This window comes from Dermochelys coriacea, chromosome 11 (assembly GCF_009764565.3).
Source record: "Dermochelys coriacea isolate rDerCor1 chromosome 11, rDerCor1.pri.v4, whole genome shotgun sequence".
Taxonomy (NCBI): Eukaryota; Metazoa; Chordata; order Testudines; family Dermochelyidae; genus Dermochelys; species Dermochelys coriacea.
In genome coordinates, this window is record NC_050078.2 from 57828374 (window position 1) to 57851415 (window position 23042).

At 39.9% G+C, this 23042-nt stretch overlaps 1 protein-coding gene across 13 annotated transcripts in view; it reads right to left on the bottom strand.

The window, feature by feature from the left end:
• ANKRD44 (ankyrin repeat domain 44) overlaps positions 1 to 23042 on the bottom strand; it is a 206770-nt gene that overhangs the window by 74720 nt on the left and 109008 nt on the right. For all 13 annotated transcript variants that reach the window (XM_038422511.2, XM_043505515.1, XM_038422508.2 and 10 more), the window contains exons 4-9: positions 20231 to 20301; positions 14285 to 14485; positions 11213 to 11300; positions 8651 to 8793; positions 7629 to 7841; positions 6056 to 6134 (exon numbers count right to left, since the gene is read on the bottom strand). In XM_038422511.2, the coding sequence (XP_038278439.1) occupies positions 6056 to 6134; positions 7629 to 7841; positions 8651 to 8793; positions 11213 to 11300; positions 14285 to 14485; positions 20231 to 20301 (795 nt within the window). The remainder of the gene's footprint in view (positions 1 to 6055; positions 6135 to 7628; positions 7842 to 8650; positions 8794 to 11212; positions 11301 to 14284; positions 14486 to 20230; positions 20302 to 23042) is intronic.

Genomic DNA, 23042 nt, shown 5'->3' on the forward strand with positions numbered 1-23042 from the left:
TTACAGCTGTAGTTTAGTTTGTATACGAGCAGCAGAAACACTGAATTTGTGGGACAGGGTATCAATACACGGCAAGCCATTTACTGTGCCAGTCATGCAGGATGGCCACAATTCTGGCTGCTGCATTTTTTTACTTCATTCTATTCCCGCCTCTCTATACATTTCATATAGGCCTTTCCCCATAATTGCCTACTGTGGTATACAGATACTGTAGGTGTTGCTGTGACTCTGAATTGTTGCTGATTTAAAGGCATGAGCAGCTGCCCTAAATTACATCAATAGAATTAATTGTTGAAATTTTGCCACAATTCTTTAGGTGACTCACCCTTGTCCACAAACCAAAGATAGAAGATAGAGCTCTTCCTCACCTGGCTGCTTATTGCACCCTCACCAAGTCTGTCAATATTTGATCAATGGTGCTGCCTGGTAGCTGTAGCCCAACCTACAGCGCTCTCAGGGTTTTCACAAACAGAAAACCCCAAGCACTTGCATAGCTGCTTCCTATCTTTGTTTGTCATATGCTTCTTCAGGTGTAAATTCATCCGTAATCAAACCTATATGCCACAACACAACTGTAGGTGCAGCAAGACACATAGGAAGAGAGAACCGAATGCAAAGTAACCTGGAGTAGAGCAGAGAGAGCTGCAGGCTGTAAGAGGTTTATACACAAAGAGAGAAAATAAACAGCATAGATACAAAACAGAGGTGGGAGAGAGAGTGTATTTAACCAAACAGCCCAATCGACTACACTAAAGCAGGTTTACTTTCAGCTTGTCTCCATAACCCTTTGGTAACATCACTATTTCATGCAACAACCACTATACTTGCCACAGCTTTAGGCAGTCAGAAGGGAAGATAACCCTCCAAGAGAATCTCTATCCAAAGACACGATCCTCGGTATTAAGAAGTTTAAACACCAGTACATTAGATGATCTTCTAGCTGGTTCATGGATGCTAAGGTCAGAAAGGACCACTGTGATCATCTAGTCTGACCTCCTATGTAGCACAGATCATAGAACTTCCCCCAAATAATTCTCAGAGCAGATCTTTAGAAAAACATCCAATCTTGATTTACCCAATTGTCAGTAGTGGAGAATCTACCATGACTCTTGGTAAATTATTCCAATGGTTAATTATTCTACCAGTTAAAAATTTACATCTTATTTCCTGTCTGAATTTGTCTAACTTCAACTTCCAGCCATTGGATCATGTTATACCTTTCTCTGCTTTACTGAAGAGCCTATTATTAAATATTTGTTCCTTGTTTAGGTACTTACAGACTGCAATCAACTCACCCCTTAACCTTCTCTTTGTTATGCTAAATAGATTGAGCTCTTTGACACTATGAAGCATGTTTTCTAATCTTTTAGTCATTTTCATGGCACTTCTCTGAACCCTCTCAAAATTATCAACACCCTTCTTGAATTGTGAACACCAGAACTGGACACAGTATTCTGCCAGTGGTCACATGAGTGCCAAATACAAAGTTAACAACCTCTCTATTCCTACTCAAGATTCCCATTTATGCATTCAATGATTTCATTAGAAAATTTGGCCACAGCATCACTCTGGGAGCTCATGTTCAGTGATTATCCACCACAGCCCTCATATCTTTCAGAGTCACTGCTTCCCAGGATAGAGTCCCCCATCATGTATGTGTGGCCTACATTTTTTCTCCCTAAATGTATACAACACTTAGCCATATTAAAACACATATTGTTTGCTTGAGCCTAGCTTACCAAGCGATCCAGATCGCTCTGTATCAGTGACCTGTCCTCAGTGGCAAGCTGGATCCGGTACGCACGAACCAGTTGTTAAATTTTGAAGCCGGTTTTTGAACCGGTTGTTAAAGGGGTGGGCAAACTCTGGCCTGCGGGCCACATCCGGCCCACGGGACTGTCCTGTCCGGCCCACCTGAGCTCTTGGCTGGGGAGGCTCCCCTGAGAATCCCTTTTTAATTTTTACTCACCCGGCGGCGCTCCGGGTCTTCGGCAGCGGGTCCTTCAGTGCCGCCGAAGACTCAGAGCGACTGAAGGAACCGGTTCTTCAGCTTTTGGCAGCTCATCACTGTCTGTCCTCATCATTCTTTACCACTCCCCCAATTTTTGTGTCATCTGCAAAACTTTATCAGTGATGATTTTATGTTTTCTTCCAGGTCATTGATAGAAATGTTAAATAGTGAACTGATCCTTGTGGGAACTACACTGGAAACACATCCTTTTGATGATGATTCTCCTTTTACAATTACATTTTGAGAACTATCAGTTAGCAACTTTTAATCCATTTAAAATGTTATGCCATGTTAATTTTATAATCAAAATGCCATGTAGTACCAAGTCAAACTCCTTACAGAAGTCTAAGCATATTACATCAACACTATTACTTTTATCATCCAAACCTGTAATCTCATAAAAAGATATCAAGTTATTTTGACAGGATCTATTTTCCATAATCCCATGTTGATGGGCATTAATTATATTACCCTACTTTAATTCTTTATTAATCAAATCCTGCATCAGCCGCTTCATTATCTTGCCTGGGATCAATGTCAGCCTGACAGGCCTATGAGGCATAAACCAGATTTTTGATTCTTTCCCCTTGTAATATTTTAGGGTATAGTTAGTAACATGGATAAGGTATTTTTTAAAAATAAGACAGAATCAAGACACCTGAATTCTATTCCTGACTCCGCCACTGACACATTCTGTGACATTGGCCAATTTATTTCACCTCTCTATCTTCTGCCATAGAACAAGGATAATTACCCTAAAACACCTGCGCACCTTTGTAAAGCACTTTGATGTTTACACATGAAAACTGCTATATAAGTGCTAAGAATTAGGATTATTACAATCGAGAACTAGTATTCAATGTTTTCACTCACACTTTCAGCATTTCTAGTGGATCCGTCACCCTTGGTGCTCTTCTAAATCACGTGATTTATTTTAAGTTGGACAGTACTAGGGCAAAACTGTAAGTCATGACATGTACACTGGTGGTCCCCAAAGTGTTTCATTAATACAACTTCACTTCTTAGTCATAGGACCCAACAAAAACAAAAGATCACTCAGCTGCAAATCTTACTGAAAGAAGATCAGTGAGAGAACACTGCTGAATCAAATCAGCCTTATAGTCTCATCTAAGCCTCTACCTATCTCAACAATAAAACAGTGATTTACACGGACAATAATTTGAAGACTTATCAGATGTCTCCAACATTCATACTAAACAGAAACAGTAGTTGACAAGGTATGTGAGTGGGGACCCCTGATCAAAACATTAACAGCTTGATCAAGGTATGACACCAGGGTTAAATACTTCTATATTTTCAGGTATAACCGGATGTCATAAAATTGACTGTACAAATAAAGCTAGTTCTGTCTGAGAGTGACCAAATCGGTGTCAATATCCTGCTGAACTAAGTCACCTAGCAAAGTCCTCACAGACATGTGGGAAAAATTTAAATGACAAGAACAATTGTTACCATATTGTATACTCCATCCCTTTACAGGTTGTTACCATCGAAAGCTGTAACCTTTTGCCTTAATTTTCAGATGGTTATTCACCCTCAAGGCTCTTTCGGGCACAGTAGGTGGGAAAAGGAGCTATTTCTGCTAACTACATCCTTGGCTCCATTCCATATTTTTCTGGCCAGCTGACTTGAACCTTTGGCTATTATCTTATTTTTGTGACACAGCCCACAATACCCATACTGTCGTCCCCAGGGGTTACAAATGACGTTTGATTAAATTAAATTTAATGCAATTAAACCAAACTGCAACTACATTTCTGACACAGAGAACATTTTCAAGAGTAGTCACTGATTTCTGGTGCCTCAATTTTTGGATGCCTAATTTGAAACATAACTGGGCCTGATCTTCAGAAGAGCTCACAGCTCCTCTACATGATCTGAATAGAAGAAGCAGGAACTCATTACTTTTATAGACTCGCCCCTTCCTGTATCATGACAGGCATATTCCACCCTCTGCCCTGTCACTCAAACCCATAATCTCAGCTTCATCTCTGACTCAGCTCTCTTTTTTGGGCCTTACATCCACATCCAGATCTTGCCCCTTCTTTCTGCACAATGTCTATGAGAGCTGACTTCTCTCTCCCCATACAGCCAAGACTCTTGCCTAAACTGTGATAATCTTATGCCTTGACTACTGTGTCTTCTCTAGCCTTGAAGCCTGCCACCTTGTAGCACCCATTTCCTGGCTTGTTGGTCTGCCTATGTTACACTCTCTCTCTTTCTCTCTCCCACACACCCTTTAAGTCCCTCCGCTAAATCCCCCTCTTCCACCACATCAGACACTAATGCCTTATTCTAGCCTTCAAAGCCCTTCACAGTTTAGTCTCACCCACCTATTTGCCCTGTTTCCTTATCATGAAGTCAGCTTTCGCCTTCACTCTTGAATTGCCTGCTTGTCCTCATTGCCACAAAACCCTTTATGCTTTCTCCCAGGCTGCTCTTACAAGTGTGAAAAACTCCCAATCAAAATCCATAAAGCCACCACTTTATCCTTCTTCACATCCCTCCTTAGAATTCACCTCTGCTTGAATTACACAAGAAACTGCCATACAACAGTGAGTAGGCACAAGGTGTGTTGTGATCACTCCTTCAGATTGACTAAGAATTGTTCACAGAGCTAGTCTGTGCTAAAACATTTTATTATTTCTGTTCCTCTGTTGTCCTCCTCTACATTTCCCATCCGTTGTTTGTCTCACCCTCATGCTATGTCTTTTAGTCTGTAATTTCTTAGACTGTTATGCTGAAGCTGGTGATGACAGTATAATTAAAGTTGTGGTTTTAATATGCTTCTACAATGCCCGTTACAATGGTGTTTCCACCTGGTTGACATCTGTGAATGCTACCATGATATAAAGGGTAAATAACAATAGTATAAGAGGACAAACTGCAGGGTTGTTATATTTGATATAGGAGAACCACTTAACATATGTTAGGTGCTTTTTGCACAAGAAAGAAGACTGGTCACTACCATGAAGAGGTTGCAATCTGAACAGACAAAAATAAACACAGAAAAGGAGAGGAGTAAAATGACAAAATGTCATAGGTAGGACTGTTTAGATTGGGCCTTTACTTAGTGCAGGAAATCCCCATTTCTGGGTGAGTAAAATTTGAAGACAAAAATTAAGAAGCTGGGCTGATGCCACTTGGAAAATATGCCCCTAATGTTTATCAGAACACTACCTGCAAAGCTTAGCCATGTTCCAGCCAGTCGGGGAATACTGAATATTTGTGGAGGACATGGGGGGTGGCAGGAGCTGAATTCCAACACTCCCTAGGCATATACAAGAAAAAATGCACTTTATTCCATGGTTTGAAGCCAAATGATTTATAATTTCATACAAATAAAGATGTAGTTGTATAAAATATGAATAATTATTGCATCTTCATATCCTGGAATGGAAGGAGGGCTGTAGGGGTAACAGGCTTAGTCCAAAAGGCAGAGGGGGCAGGAGAGAAGAAAAGCATTGCACAAATATGTCTCCTCCAGGCCATCAAGGAAGAGAGTATTTACTTCTTAGTAAGAGAGGTGGCTATAATGGAATTATGATCTTTAAGAAGTGAGGGGAGAGCGTGGGAAAAGAGATCCTTAGCGGTCCAGAGGTGTGGAGGACTCCTGGAAGTGGAAAAATTGCTAACCTTTTTTTTTTTTTTTTTTTTTTTTTTAAAGCTTGTTTTAAGAAGCAAGTTGTGGGCTCTTCTGAAAGATAAAGAATCTGAATGCTGCTTTTGCTTTCATTTTCAGGTCAGGAAACACAAACACACAAATCACAGACCACTGTCTGCTGGTGGAGAATGGGATTTCTTGATTAATTATAGGCTTTGTCTAAGATTGCATTATTAAATGAGAGCTTTCGGACTCGCTAGCCATCAGATTTCAGTAGGGTACTTAAATACCTTTGAATTTTGGTCCCTCAGCATTTTAGCACAGAACAACAAATTGCCCCCTTCAGCCAGTAAGTGGCTTGGAAAAAGCTCTGAGCAGATGATTACTGATTAATTAATTATCAGAAAGACTTAACTTACCATTCTGAATGAGGGTTTGCGACCGTGTGAACCTCCCATGGACAGCTGTCATGTGCAGTGGACTCTTGCCATCTTTACTCTAACAAAAACAAAATGAAAGACACTTACCTACAGTATAAAGCAATTCCATCAATGTCGAGTTTCTCAAATACTATCAATAGCTTGAAATAATAAAAGTAACTAGAGCTCAATCCTGCAGTTCTTACTCAGACCAAACTTCCATCAACTTTAAAGTGCTGTAGGACTGAACCCAAGATTCACATGAGGATACATGCAGAATGCCTTTTTTCTGAAGGTGTCAGACCTTCTTCAGCAATGGGAGTGGAAAATAAGGCAGTGGTTGTTGTGAATAAATGTTCAGAAATATTCCACCAATGTGGGGTACATGGTCCAAATTGGTAATGGATAAGTGATATATTCCTGAGTGTTATTTACTTTCTAAACATTATGAATAATTCTCACGGTATTTCCTTATCTTCCATATTGCTTGGGGAAAAGCCAGGAAAAACACAGAGCTAAGTTTCAGCAGTCCCTGGAAAGTGTAAACAAATACAAACTATTTTTCAATTTAAAGAGACACACATTAAAATGCAGTCCACTACATAAAGAAAAGAGCTTTGGTTAATAAACTGCCACCCTAAGAAAAATCGGATGTCCATCAAAGACCATTAGAAAGCAGGTGCAAACAGTTAAGGAAAGGTAGACTGTCTAATGGTCAAAGTTTTGGAAAGGACCTCTGTCTAGGAATATTGACAGGGAGCCTGAAGAGGAACAGAGGAAGGATGTGGAACCTGATGACTCAAGCTATCCCTTCTTTATTTGAATCAGGCTTTGGATTCATTTTCAAACGCAATTCCCAACTTTATTTTAATAAAGTTGATTACTGAGCATCTATTAATTTCAAAAAACTTTACAAAGGTGAGTAAGTACTATTATTTCCATTTTACAGATGGGGAAATGGAGGCACAGATTTAAATGACTTGCCAGTGGTCACACCACAAGTCGGTCACAAATACAGCAATAGAATCCAGCTCTTCTGGCTCCTGGGTTGGAGTCAGAATTCCCTGATCATCATTAAGTAGTATTTGTGATACAATAGCATATACAGGTCCCAACCAGGATTGGGGCCCTATTGTGCTGGGACTGTACCTGACATTTTTACTACTCGACAGAAGCCCATAGAAACATGCAGAATTATGTTGAACACATTTTTAGAGGGAATACCCAAAATAATTGTTTCTGTGATAACTGTAGCCCACTGGATGTGGTCTTGACTGCACTTCTGGGATTGTAGTTAAGTAACAGCGCAAGTCCTCAGAAACTGATTGGCCTTGAATTTCAGGGTGCCATTATATCATATCAATCAAGGCACTGTGAACTTCCCATGAAGAAAACTTAATTCAAACTCCCAGCAGCACTGTGTTATTCCATCAGCCAATTCCCTGAAGATTTTACAATAACACTGTGTTTTGTTATTCTCACTTGCAGCCTCTTGTGGCACGCAGAGATTTTAAACCAAAAGGGGATAGATATTTAGGTAGCTAAAATTGAAGAGATGAAAGGTAAGCTGTACCTGAATATTAACGTCTGCTCCATTATTCACTAGCAGTTCAAGACACAAAGCTCCATGAGTGGAGGCAGCAGCAAAATGCAAGGGGGTAAATCCACTGTTATTAGGCTGATTAACATTAGCACCATAGTCAATCAACTCATTAACTACAGAATCCTGACCATTATAACATGCAATGTGAAGCGCAGTATTTCCGTAAACATTCATTTCATCAATCTGCAATGAGACAAGAACATATGGTTAAAATGACAGACATCAGCTCATGGCTTTTCATCAATGTTACTCAGACCTCAGAGTAGCAGCCGTGTTAGTCTGTATTCGCAAAAAGAAAAGGAGTACTTGTGGCACCTTAGAGACTAACAAATTTATTAGAGCATAAGCTTTCGTGAGCTACAGCTCACTTCATCAGATGCAAAAAGCTTATGCTCTAATAAATTTGTTAGTCTCTAAGGTGCCACAAGTACTCCTTTTCTTTTTACTCAGACCTCAGTGGTTCATGAGCCAAATGAGAGATCAACACTATCCAAAAGAGCCAAAATAGTGTGAATGATAAGGGAAATAGTTTATATCTATCTAAACTATATACATATATTATTCTCATAGCAAATAAGTTAATAACATAGTGCAAATTCATAACTTAATTGATTAATAACATAGTAAAAGCACCCTGATTGGTTAATTATTAAATCACACAGTGTTTTAATATCATCATGTGCTGAAAAGAGCCACAGGAGACACCCTAAAGAGCCACTTGCAGCTTGAGAGCCACAGTCTGAGCATCACTGCTTTACATAATGCACTGCATGCTGCAAGTGGAAATAGGTGGAGGCTTGAATTGTCATGGGTCAGTGTTCATAAGCAACTTTCATTGACAACAAAATACCCCAGTAACGCTTCATTCTGAATGTTTTGGTTTTATTATTAACTTTTCCATGATTAAAAGTACAGATTATAAAAAGATTACAAATAGTGACTCAAACCTCAGTATTTTGTGGCTTTTCTTTGAAATACCAATTGCTACTTACCTCTACACCTAGATTAAGGAGGTGTTTCACTATATTAATCTGCCCATTGGATGCAGCAGTATGAAGTGGAGTATAACCCTTTTTGTCCTTACAAGTCACCTCTGCACCATGGTTAATCAGCAAGGCAACAACTTCCAGGTGGCCTTTAAAAGATGGGGGAATGGAATCATCAGTGACCTATACGCTCCTACAGTGTAATTTACTCAAATTGCTGTTTTCTTCCTAGCTCACTGTTCTTTTTGCTGCAGCTTCACAAATGCTCTCACAGACGACTCATTTTGCAAGAAAATATTCTTAATCCTAGCATAAGACATGCCTGCTTGGTGTGGCACTGTCCCTCTCTAGTAGTGACTTGGCCAGCTAGAGATTGATGAGCCTGCTACAGCAGCTGAGGATATGGAATGCCTCTTTTCAAGATTTCCATCCAGTTTTTTGTGACCTCAAGTTAGTCAGTAACGCCTCATTCTACAGCCACGGATAAACTGGCTCTGGATGTAAAAATTTAGTTCAGTGTCGCTTATCCCTCCATTTATGAGATTTCTTGTGAGCGCAGGTTGAACTACTTCACCTACTCTATGGGCCACCACTTGGAGTGGGCAGCAGGGATCAAACCTGGGACCTCTTGATCTTAATGCATCAGCCTCCACTGCCTGTCCTAAAAAACACATCTCTGTCAGCCAAGGTTGTAGCAGGTTCATCCATCTCTAGCTGGCCTACCCACCGCTAGATGGGGACAGACTGCCACATCGAGCAGACATAGCATACACTAGCACCACTTCTCATTAAGGAATCCGGATGAAATAAGTGTTTGTCTTGAAAAATGTGTCAACTCCCTGCCCAGTGAACAAGTTCCCCATTCTTCTCTTTACCCTTTTATACCCTGTTCACATGCTACTTCCCCATTAATAGAAGGAAGAGTGAGCATACCAGCCTGACAGCACTGAAAGATTCCCAGAAGAGGGTTCTGTCAGTGCCATCTATTAATTCAGCTGCTAGGTCCTTTCTATGGTCATCTTTCTGGCAACTGCTCTGACTAAAGGAACCTCCTGACTGGAGCATAAATGGGGCATAAGTGCATAGCATTGAACTAGCCTCTCTGGTGACCCCACCCACACTGTGCCTACTACCTGGTTAAGACTGAGTTTTCCTCTATTATAGAGGATATAACTAGGCCACCTTAGTTAAGGGGTTGATCCCAAGCATTTTGAAACCAAATGTGAGACTTTCCATTGACACCAGTGAGCTTAGATCATGTCATAGGTGAACAAGTGTAGTAAGTGAACTTGCCTCCCTCCCCTCCCCAAAAAATTCATTATTAACCTCAAAATATGCAAGGCACCATAATACCCATGGTATTTACAAATGCCTGAGTCCCAACCTAGTTTCTGTGTCATACAATCTGCACGCTGTACAGGCTGGAAAATCTTTCATCTCTACAGAGCAAAGTTCAAATCCCAGTCTAGGTCAGAAGCCAGCCTTCACATTCGATATGTGGACATCACAAAACTACACTACATTTTCCCACAGTTTGGAAACTACTTGTTATCTCTTTCCCATAAGGGACCAAGATTAGAATTAAAGTGAATGTTACAGGTCAGGAGTGAAGGTGCAGTGGCAGTCAGTTTGAGGGTCCATGAATTGCAGATCAGGGGATGTGGTGGTAGAATTGTGCGAGGGCATGCACAGCACTGGCCAATATTATGGTCCCTGTACTTCTACCATTTTTACAGCAGAGCTCCCACTGAATTCTATGGCACATTTTATTTTTAAAATGGATGGGATGATATGGTCAATTATTAATTTAAAAAGCAAATTTGATGAACATTGGCAATGATGTGAATGCATGAATCAAGAGATGCCTTGTGATGAAGGAAGACAATTAAGAATGGAAACGATTATATAGGACTTTACTGCTACATAGTAACCCAACTTGTTCTGAATAAAGAGACAAATAGGAAAAACAACGATTTCAGAAAAAGCATATTAACTGCATTTGTGCTAGTCATTTCTGTTAATTGATTGTCTCGTTAGACTGACTTCACACTTTGTAATGCAAACTCACATCTTTTCATGTATTTATACCTGCTCCTGTATTTTCCACTCCATGCATCCAATGAAGTGGGTTCTAGCCCACAAAAGCTTATGCCCAAATAAATTTGTTAGTCTCTAAGGTGCCACAAGGACTCCTCATTGTTTTTATCTAACCTAGTTCTTATTGAAATCTACGCTACTGCTAATTGTGACAAAGGATAGTTTAATATGTATTTTTCATACCAAATATATTTGAGGCTGGAATTAAAGTCAGAAGAGAAAATGAGACTGAAAAAAATATACTGGTTGTGTTAGATGGACACTTTGGGCCAGACTCTCAGCTGGTATGAATCAGTGTAGTTCCACTGAAATCAATGGAGCTGTGTCTGTGATACCAGCTGATGATCTGAGCCCACAGCCTTAATAGAGTAATTAGAATTTTCACTTTCCATGGCAGGAACTGGGTCTTGTGTAATACAGAGCACAGTGTCAGTACTTCAGTAATAAAACAGACTACAACATGGTTCTTACCCATATATGCTGCCCAATGAATAGCTCTCCTGTCCTTTTTGTCAAAAGCATTGATGTTTGCCCCTTTGGCTAAAAGCAAGTTCACCATCTAAAACAACAATGAAAAGTAAATCTTTGGATCAGCCATGTATTCCATTTACAACAGATCAGTCTATCAAATAATGCTGTCACCCTGAATGTAATGCTTGTGGCGGAGGGCAATACATCGTTGTGAATTGCCGAGCAAATCACACTTGCCTTTGTGTGATATGAGCATAAGTTTATACAGGAAAACTTAAGCCTTAAAATTAGAGATAGTTTAAAAATCCCTTCCAGGAACCTGTAGTTTAATTAAACTAATCATTAAAAATGTATGCTTTTTTTGTCAAAGGCACTAGAACTCCCTAGCCTGGCCCATCTCTACCTGAAACATGCCGGTAAGAGTTTTCATTTGTATATTATAGTTCTACATTGCAACTCTTTCAATACTTTATTTTTTTAAAACGGTGTGGATTTAGTGATCATGGAAGGTGCTGGATTCATGGCAGTGGGAGACACTCTGGAATCACAAAACCACATGAGCAGCAGCACTGCACACTTTTACATGCTACCCTTCCAATGCATCTCAATCCTGAGCGACAGGATTGTAAAGGTGAAAGGATAATTCAGTCTTCATGCTTATTCAGGACTCAGTCCTTCAAGGTGCTGGGCACTCTGGCCTTGAGCTGGGAAAGCACTCAAGCATCTGCTTAATTTTAAGCAGTGAGTAACCCTTAATGTCAATGGAATTATTCATGTACTTAAAGTTAACTACACACTTAGATACTTTGCTGGATTGGGGCCAATCCTCCACGCCTAGCATGATTGAGCCTTCAGTCCTTGTTCCCTCTGCTGACACTGCCAACAAGTGTGCCATTTGCTATTAACTATCACGATACTGGCTTGCTTGAAGTCACCCCCTGCCCAATAGCAACTGGACTCAGACCGACTCATTTCATATATGCCAGCAAAACAGCTAGCAGAAAGTACATAGCTTCAGTTGCGATGACTAAACATAAAAATTCCAGATCTCCCAGCACCACCCAGACATTAATATCAGGACAAGCAAAAACACACAAAACAATTTGTATGTAAAACATACAACGATTTTCTGTATCCAGCAAAACGAACACTTTAATCTCTTCAATGCTCACTGGCGAAATGAATCAGAGATTTTATTAAAACTATTTCATCTATAACTAGTTGTGCACTTTATTACACTCTATCATTAAACGGCATTACATCAAGGAAAGTCAATCATGTTAAAATGATAAATATTAACTCTTTCCTAAAATATAAAACTTTTAAAAGGGCAGTCTCTATAACCCCTTTTATAGCAAATACCTGTAGGCTGCTTTTTGCAAGTTACAACACAGTAAATCAACTTCTGATCTTTTGTCAATTGTATCAATCTCAGTTGGAGAATTTTTATTCCACACTTAGGCCTAGATCAGCGGTTCTCAATCTATTTACCATTGTGGGCCACATATGCAGCTCTTTATGTCTTAAATGGGCTGCACCCACACACTATATATACTACCTGTCTGGCCCTGAGGATATCACATGGGCCGCAGCTGTGTGCTGATTGGGCCGCAAGCAGCCTGCATGCTGAGAACCACTGGCTTACATCCTGATGTCAATGGATCTCTGCGCTGGGATCAGGACCTTAATACAGTGGCTTTCAATTTATAAGGGTGTAATTGTTTAGTGCAGTGGTTTTCAACCAGCGGTGCAGGGCCCTGTGTGGGGGCACAAGTAGGTTTCAGAGGGTCCTCCAAGCGGGGCCAGTGTTAGACTTGCTGGGGCCCAGGGCAGAAAGCCGAAGCCCCACTGCATGGGGCTGAAGTCCAGGGTCCTGAGCCCCACCACCTGGGGTTGAAGCCAAAGCCTGAGCAACTTAGTTTCGTGGGGGGCCCTGTGGTGTGGGGGCCCAGGCAATTTCCCTGCTTGCTACCCCCTAAGGCTGGCCCTGGCTTTTATATGCAGAAAACCAGTTATTGTGGCACAGGTGGGCCATGGAGTTTTTATATCATGTTGGCGGGGGGAGGTAAAAGGGGGGACTCTGAACCAAAAAGATTGAGACCCCTGGTTTAGTGAACACTAAAGAGCAGTGGTTCTTGAACTTATCTTAGTGCACCCCCCACTTCTTTGTGTTTGTAGTAGTTTATACCCCCACCACCACCACACAAGTACATATACAGATTAAAAAATCAACATGCGACTCTCACTAAATATTAAAAACAGTATGGCATTGATTGATACAAAGCCAACAATCCATTGTAATAAGAGCAAAAAAGCAAAACTGTAATTGTGGTCGATGCTTACAATTAAATATGCACATCACATCGTAGCAAATGGGTTAACGTACAGATGGCAACGATTTTGTATAATGCTACGCAAGCTCAACAAAAATCTGTCAAAATGCACAGCACCATCTAGACTCAATTCCACAGCACCATCTGAAGATCTGATCTGTCTGGAGGAATTCGCTTAGCTAGTTATTCATTACTGTGGGTAAAATGTGTGCAGTAAGTTTTTTTTCTAAAGTTTGTCACATACCCCCAGAATACATTCCGCGCCCCTCTAGTTTGGGAACGTCTGCTGTAGAGGAACTTACTCCACAACCCTGCAACGTAAACGGAAGTAGCATTGTCTATTTTTAAACCAGAAACAAATTTTCTAGAAAGCTAATTAGAAAAGCACAATGATTGACTTGTGCATATCCCACACACTTGTGTTCCTCTTATGAGATAATGAATGCTTCTTCAACCATTTTTGCATAGTTCATTGCGCCATAAGTTCTGTATTGCACAGGCAGTTAACTACGAGATAACACATTGGACCAAATGTTGCTTGCATTTACAAATGGTACCGGCCCACTGACTTCAGTTAGGTATCACCAGTGAGAGCAGAAGTTTGTCTAATGTCTCTGATAAGTGAAGGTTGGATATTTAGCTACCTTTGTCATACAGAGATACATCATCGTTTATTTTGACATAAACAACAGTGCCACAAATCAATAAATTATATCAACAATGCTTCTCAGCCACTTACCTCAATGTGGCCATTCAGAGCTGCATGGTGTAACGCTGTCCGCCCCCCTCTGTCAGAGACATTGACGCTGCTCAGCATTGGAATGATTACTTCTGCGCACTTCACTGCTTTGTTTGCAGCTGCTACATGCAACGGTGTCTGCCAGTTCTTGTCCCGAGCATTAACATCCGCTGAATGCTTAATCAATACTTGTACTGCTTCCTGCAATGGAAGCACAGTTATAAACAAGCTATTAAAATAAATATAGGGCATGTCTATGTATAAACATATCTCGCTACACATCATATGGTGAAGTGTGGAAAAAATGCTTCTTGAGAGTTACTGGTAGCCACAGAAAACTCATATGCGAGCAGGGGAAAAGACAACCAGAGTCAGTCATTCAAAAATATTCCAGAGGGGGCGGGGGGGGGAGAGAAATTGTTGATTCAAATGCCCTTGTATTACATGTCATCTTATTGTGATATATTTAACTTTCTTCATATATATTTGTTATCATATAAAGGCAGAGTCTTGCATTTCTAGCCTACACAAACTTTTCCTTTTAGGTTTTAGGGTGTGCAAAACTGCAGGATTGGGTCCGTACCAGATAGGTCCACTGACCTTTAACTCTAGACATTATAGCCATGTTCTACTCGAGAAAATGAATGTATTTAATGTATCTGAGATTGAAATGGGGTAAGTACCATGTATGATGAATTCATCTGTAAAATAAATAAAGCACTATTTGGACAGTAAGGTTGAGACAAAATTGCTATATGCAGCAATGATAACAGGACAGAGAGAACAAAAACTCCAAGTTAATTGTGCAGGCGACAAATTCCAGGCTCAGAACGTGTGAGAGTCCCAGATTAAGCTGACATTCATGTCCTTAGTGCCTGTTAGCACTCTTTTCCTTTTCCAGTGACCAGAGTTTACATCAAGTGTCTCAGTCGGAACACAGAATTTCTTTGTTTTTTTGTCACTTTTAGATAAAACTTCATTTTCACAAGTGATAATTTAAGTGCAAATACCAACAAAATTAAACTATATATTTTCCATTTGAGACATTGCACATCTCTTGACCAAGGAAATATGTACTACCCATACTTAGGTGGGTGGAGAGGGATAATATATTTATAAATCTCACAGTTGAACAGAGAGGTTTGTTTTCTCCCATTTGAAACTCTAAAAAATAAAACAGACATTTTAAAAACATCACAACCACTGTGGGCTGGGTTGGGGCTGAATCTAACTCAGCCATGCAGGGTGGTAGTGGGGTCACCCTCACAGGACTGCATTAGACCAGTCTGTATCATGGCAGGAGACATGGAGAGGAGACATGTATGCTCATCCCTCCCATCTCCCACCATGAGCAAGTTAGTTGGAAGGGCTGGGCATTGAGAGGGGTACGGTGGCAGATTATTCCCCCTCCAGGACAACATGGGAGCAGTAGTGGAACTGTGCCTCAGAAGGGTGTCTCAGGCAGAATGCCCCCTGAGACTACGCCAGGGGCAGTGCACCTTGGTCCTTTAGCTACAACCCTGAGCAAAGGATAATCTAGCCCTAAAAAATATCAAAAGGACCAGAAAGCTCACATTGTCATGTCAAACACATATATAACGATACTACATATTTTTGTTAAAGTACAATTATACAATAGCATTTATACAAAATGTAACTAGGTATTATATAAAGTTCTAGACATGCATATTATTTGCACAATTGGATCACTTTAGATAAAGGAAGAATAAGCAGTTTATTAGCATGCTTATTATTAGCGTATTTTATATTCATATTATACACAAACACACGTGTATTGCACATATATATGATACCTTAAGTTAGATTTAACAATTGTATCACAGTAAATGTGGTCAGACTTTCAGAAGCGCTGAGCACCCTCAGTGACTTCAGTGGGATTTGTAGGTGCTACAGACCTCTGAAAATCAGAGCATTTACTGCCCCTTAAATTCTTTGGCGATGAAGACAGAATTTGAGGCTAGCAGCTGTGTAAATAATCCTTATATTGTAAAAATCGATCCTGATCCTGCAGTCATTACTCATGGAGTAAGGGTTCCTAATTAATTAAAACTTTGGGTACCTCAATTAATTGATTTTAAGACCCAAGGGGAACATTATGATAATCTACTTTGACTTCCTGCATAACACAAGTCATCAAATTTCACACCATGGGTTTGTCTTCAGTGCAACAATTAACTCAAGTTACTCCACTTGAGCTAGCGTCCATGCCCTGAAACAATGTGCAAGCTACATAGAATGATTGAATTAGCAGCTAATCAGTTGTAACTCAAGATGCTGCATCCCCGCTGCATTACTTGCTTGAGCATCAGCAGCACTCAAGCTTCAGCCCACCTCCAACAGGCTATAACTAGCTTGAGTTTAAGGCATAATTTAACTCAAACTAGAGATTTGTGTGTGTGCATGGGGTAGGGGCAACGCATGAGTTATAGCTCCATTTATCCGTAGCGTCTGTTTGCCAGAAGCTGGGAATGGGCGATAAGGGTTTGATCACTTGATGACTACCTATTCTGTTCATTCCCTCTGGGGCACCTGGCATTGGCTACTGTCAGAAGACAGGATACTGGGCTAAATGGCCCTTTGGTCTGACCCAGTATTGCCGTTCTTATGTTCAGCTAACAACTGGAGTGAAGACAAGCTCAACAATTCATGCATCATTCCCATAGTTTCTGATTGAGCTACGCCCAGTCCTGATCTAAAGACTTCAAGTAATGGAGGATCCATCCCATCTTTATGTAGACTATTCCAGTGGTTAATTACCCTCAGTGTTTAAAGTTTTCACCTTATTTCTAATCTGAATGTTTCCAGCTTCAGCAGTTGGAAGTTAAAAGACAAATTTAGACAGAAAATAAGACCAGGCATCTAAATAAATTCCTTGATTTGCAAACCTGCTGCATGCTCTCAGCTCTAGAACTAATGGGAAAATAGAAATCTCATCCTGAAAGAAATTCCAAAATTTCATTTCATCACGAGTCAGGCAGAAATGTAGAAATCACAGCATTTTTTGTGAAATGAAATATTCTCAAACATTTCATTTTGATAAGGTTGAAACATTTCATTCTGACTTCATATTATAAAATTCAGAATACAATATAATAGTTGAAATAATAAAGCCTGAACAAACATTTCAATCTTGTCAACACAACCTTTTGATATGGTCAAAATGAAATATTTTGACTTTACCAAAAACTAAATATTTTGACAATTTCACAGTGGAAAATTTTGACAAAAATCAGTATGTTCCCATAACATGTTTCCAACAGAAAAACAGCATTTTCCAATAGAAAAACCTTCTGTTGGACAAGCTCCAACCAGCTCTCCTCAGCTTAGGGTGACCGGACAGCAAGTATGAAAAATCAGGACGGGGGTGGGGGGTAATAGGCACCTATATAAACAAAGCCCCAAATATCCGGACTGTCCCTATAAAATCGGACATCTGGTCACCCTACCTCAGCTGTTAGTAGCAATTGCCCTTAGGCAATACAAATAGTCTTAAAAGAGGACTCAAAAATTGTATTTTGTGTCTCTTTTGCTCTTTACAGAAACATAATATGAAAGAACCACATAAGAGAACAGTGGGTTCCAAATAACCATGTTTACTAACTATAAGTCACAACCATTTAAAGAGATACACCCATATTCCTATACACTACAGTACTGTTTTTCATATACAGAAATGTTTTCTTTTAAGGCTAGGCAAAGTTTTAATAATGTACAACAAATACATCATGTATGTATACATCACGTGCCTGGGAGAGCGCACACAGCCTGGATCGACACTACAGCTATTTTACAGTAAGAGTTTTACTCTTTCCAATTCTTTAGGAGGTGTTTTTCTCTCAACTTTTAATTATCTGGTTTTTGAGGATATAAAATAGACCTTTATTTTACCATAATTTCCATGTGTATATTTAGAACAATGGTACTGCTTAGGACTCTGCATTTATATTTCTTTTAGCATTTGCAGTATAATCCAATTATCAGAGTGAAATCTCTCAACCACTTCTAACTGTACAATGCTAAAATTTGATATGTTCATGAAGTAGCCGGTATAGATACATTTGAGGGGTTGTGGTTGTTTAAATAACCAATTTAAATCCCTGAACTCAACTTTATGTTTTAATAAGTTTTAAATCCAATACAAAATTTTTGCATGCGTTTTTGTCAGACTCTAAATGGTTGCAGGGAGACAGAATCTCAGTGTTGAATGAAGCTTCAGAATGAGCAACTTTCTCTGTATAAAACCTTAGCCTTACAGGTGATTGTTCTAAAAGTGGACTAAACCCACAGATACTTGACAAAACATCATTAGGCCTAACAGTCAACTTTTGGCCCAAGAACCCCCTGGATGGCTGATATTGACCTGGTATTATGGTACTCATATTGGAAATTTGTCAGATAGCCTGTGCAATGATTTATTTTCACAAATATAGCAGTACCAATAACGGCAGCATTTAAAAAACATCTTATGATGCTAAATGTCATTCAAAATGTTCATAAAGTAATGGCCTTCACATGAACAAGAATTAGCAAAGGAAAAAGAACACATGAAAATTACATTTCTATAAAAATATATACATTGAATTAAGATTAGCCAATTTACATGGGCATCAACTCACTTTTTCTACTGCTCCCTCACATACTGTACCTGTGATATCATTCCTTTTAGAGTGCTAGAATTACCACAACTATGGAAAAGAAAGCTGCTCAACGGGAACTCTGCAAAGGGTCTTCACTTGCTTTCAGCAGCAAGGGGTTAAGGGTCAGGCACAAAGCCACAGTAAGACATGCATTTTTAGCTAGGACTGTCACAACAGATAAAATTCACCTGTATCTAAATCAGCTAAACCATATCGGTTGTAATTACTGGGTTATAAAGATTGTGACTGTTATTGAAGGTTTATGTCTGACGTTTATTTTTAATGTGGCTTTTTTGTATTTCACTCCTTTACAGCATTCGTGTTCTATTAGCTATGTCTTTCAGTGGGCTTCCAAGGAAGCCAGCAGCTGGGAAGCTCAGCTAGTAGCTAAGCAATGCTTGAGCTCAGAAATGAGCTAAGGATTCCTGCCTCCAGGCTTGGCAAGCACTGGGATTGTTATGGAGGTGATTCCACCAATTTCTGGAGGACAGCCAGCTCATGTCTCTGTTAAATGCTCCTCTCAGCAGCCAATTCAGTCTGCAGTTGTGTGCGTCATGTCAGCTCAATATTAAGAGGATAAAAATACACAAAGAGGCCACAAATGGAAGCCCAGAATGATGGTATACTTGAAAATTCAGTCATGTTTGGGTTATTCTCTCTGATAATTATCATCTCTCCTCTTTTGAGATAGCAATGAAAAACACTACCGTGAGATGCTGAAAGATTTCTTGTTGCCAAGTGGAAAAAATATGGACTTAACTCTATTTTATGGGTGAATCAGGTGAGTTAAAAGGAAGCTTTATGGATGCCTTTAAACACAGTTACTCAAATCAAACTACACATTAAGCCTGTTTGATCACTAGACACACACCCTCCCATCCCAATCCCTCCCCCTTACCTCCTCCCCATACCCCACTATGTCTGACCATTTTAAGGTGATTAGACCAGCACCACTGCACAGTATCTCCCACTTAGGTCAAGATCATTCTATCTACTGATTGTAGGCTGAAAGTCATGTACTACAGTAACTTAAATAAGGCATCATATTCGGGAAAACAATCAGATACACAGGAGGGGAAAACCACAAGTATCCAGCAGGCTAACAATAAGAACGACACACAGACAGTAGCTGATTACTCTTGCTTTAGTGAAGAGCAAAGGGTTTTGCAATCAGAAAATCCTTTTCCCTTTTTTTTTTTCTATCTCCATTTGTACTTTATTGTGGTAATGGTATTTTTTTCAGTATGTTGTTTGCATGCAACTGCTGTGGTAATCAAACCTCACTCACTTCGCTCCTTGAGGCGACAGCCCGATGAAGAGGGGTCAGCCACATATTGTCCTTGGCATTGACACGAGCCCCTGCAAATAAAAAGTACAGATTATTGACATGCTTTTGATGTAATATCTACAATAATACAACAATAATATTAATATGTTTCTTGGTAACAAAGGGCTATGCCGTATAGATATGCACAGAATTTATCACAACCTTGCTAGCACCAGATTATTTCTACTTTGTTAACCCTTAGAAAATTACCTTACTTTCAAAAACGAGAAAGGTTCAGCAGTAAAGTGGGGGTAGGAGGCCTAGGTTGTCTATCAAAGATTAACAGGTCTTCCTAGGACCAGGCAAACATGCAAGGGATGTCAGGAGACTGGGAGCTGAGGTAGCCATCTGGGACCTGATCCTGCAAGCTGCTGAGCCTCTCAACTTTTGGAGCAGACAGCATTTAACACCTCAGGATCAAGTCCACAGTCCTCCAGGAGGAGGAGGAGGAAGAGGATTCTTCAACTTGGAGTGCTTGTTGGAAGTGTTGGGGAACTATTTAAAGAGGCAACGGGGGAAGGTTGGGCAGCTGGATACTTTTGGGTCACTTGTTTAGTAGAGGGGGTAACAAGGATGTTTTGGGGCAGCTAGAGTGGGGTGGGTCAACAGAACACACACTAAGAAAGTGAGCTTGCACATCCAATGTGGGGACACAAATTTAGTTTTAAGTAATATTTTAAAGCAATTCATTGAGGCACTAGGCAAACAAGGAGACATCACTGGAGGGAGCAGAGAAAATAAAGAGAGCACTTTATTTTAAAATATTGTAGTTATTGTTTGAAAGCAGAACGTTTTACACATTAGCAGAGCTGTCTGCAAATCTGTCCTGGATACAATTGGATAAGCATTAGACAAGTATAAGCATCCTACGTATATGACAAATGAGCCTTCATATTCTTCACTAACGAAAAGGATGTTTTAACCTAATTTTGCACTAGAATTTAAGCTCATATAATGTACCCAATACAAGGACTTTGCTTTTAATTTCTCCTGATTGTAGTGGATCGTTCAAGGTCTAAAGCACCAAAAGTATTTTCCAAAAACCCACTGCTCATGGGTGCTTACAAGTTTGCCCCTCACTCGTAATGGTCATTGAGAATTTAGTTCTAATGATCAGAGTGGAAGCAATTTCTCTGGATTACCTTTCAGGTTTTAAAAGTTGGAAAAGGTTTCAAACCTCCTGGGTCACCTGGCTTCAGAAAAATAACATTACAATTTGTCAAAGTGCCAATATGAGACCTACAGTTATAATCTATCTGACTGGCCTGGGAGTTTTACATCTAATGGAACTTATTATACCCATACAAAACATGTCTGGTTTAGTAAGTTAGATGTTTGATTTGAGAAGTTCATTGATTTACATTTATAGATAATGCTGATACAATGAGTAAAACAGAAGTGAGGTGTTACCCTATTTGATCTTCATAAAAGATAATTATTTATATTGCAGTGGTGCCTATAGTCCTCCATTATAGATCAGGGCCTCATTGTGCTAGGCACTGTGCAAACACATAACATAAGACAGTCTCTGCCTCAAGGAGCTTTTAATCTAGGATTCCAATGTACCTTGTGTTACACTGTTTTGGATAAGCCAGAGTTGTCAGATGCAAACTGCCTGGTCTAAATCCCAATAACTGGCATGAAATATTTCTTTTCAAGAGATTTATCCTGTGGTTCAATTTTTTTTTTAACTGAGGTTCTCCTGATTTATCTTCACCCATTCAAGAACTCCCATGAGCAGATGATACCAAAGCAGAAAGGCTTATGGGACAAACAGCATTATGTGATAAGCAGTTTTATCATTCCTCAATATTCAGCAACTATAGTGGCATCTGAGAAGATGATGATTAGAAAACCCAGGAAATTATTTCTTTCAGTAGCTGGTTAAGCCTTTCACTGATCCACTCACCCATCAAGAAGCTGAATAGGCAACTGCCTAGAAAACCACCAAAGAAAATGATAAAAGCAAAATGATCACAACACACACACACACAAATTATGCTGCACGTTCTCAATCTTATCTCTCTCTGCTGTTTTCCACATCCTTTCCCTCTGTATGTTTTTCAATGTGTTGTTTACCTAACTGAGTGGAATGGCTCATAGATAGCTAGTTTAGTCTACCATACATTTGTAAACGTTTGTCTTTTCAGATGTTTCATTCAATACACCTTGTTTGGTTTAACCAAATGCCTGGGATATATGGTGCTGTGCTTTTAGGCATCAGCTTCCATCCAAGGATCTCAAAGTACTTTTCAATACTATTAAGAAAGACTCTCCACATTCCTTAAAAGGTGGGGAAATGGGACATTGTATAGAAGGTAAAACAGAGTCACAGAGAGGGGAAGGCCTACTTTTTCAAAAATGCTCTCTGTTTTTGGGTGCCAACCTTTAACACCTAGGCAACGCTTTTCTGGTGCTGAACACCTATACTGCCCATTTAAGTCAACCTCTGACATCCAGGCCCTCTATGTTCAATTAGGGCACCCAAAGACAAAGGGACCCAAGTCAGTGAACACTTTTGAAAACGTATATCTAACCGTAGGTCTGTCTTCATTGCAAAGTTAATCAGGTTCTTAGCTGGGTATTTTCTAAGTGGGGGGTCCTCAGAAGGCAGCTTTTTAGCGGTCCTCCTCAGTCTCTGCACTGAAGGAATTCTCCCCGTCTGGAAACAAGGATTTTAGGGTCCCCTTTACAAGCTCTGGCCTTTTTACCCAGTGCAAATGAGCTGAAGCAGGAGTGACAATCTCACCCATGGTACCCAATTATCCGGGAT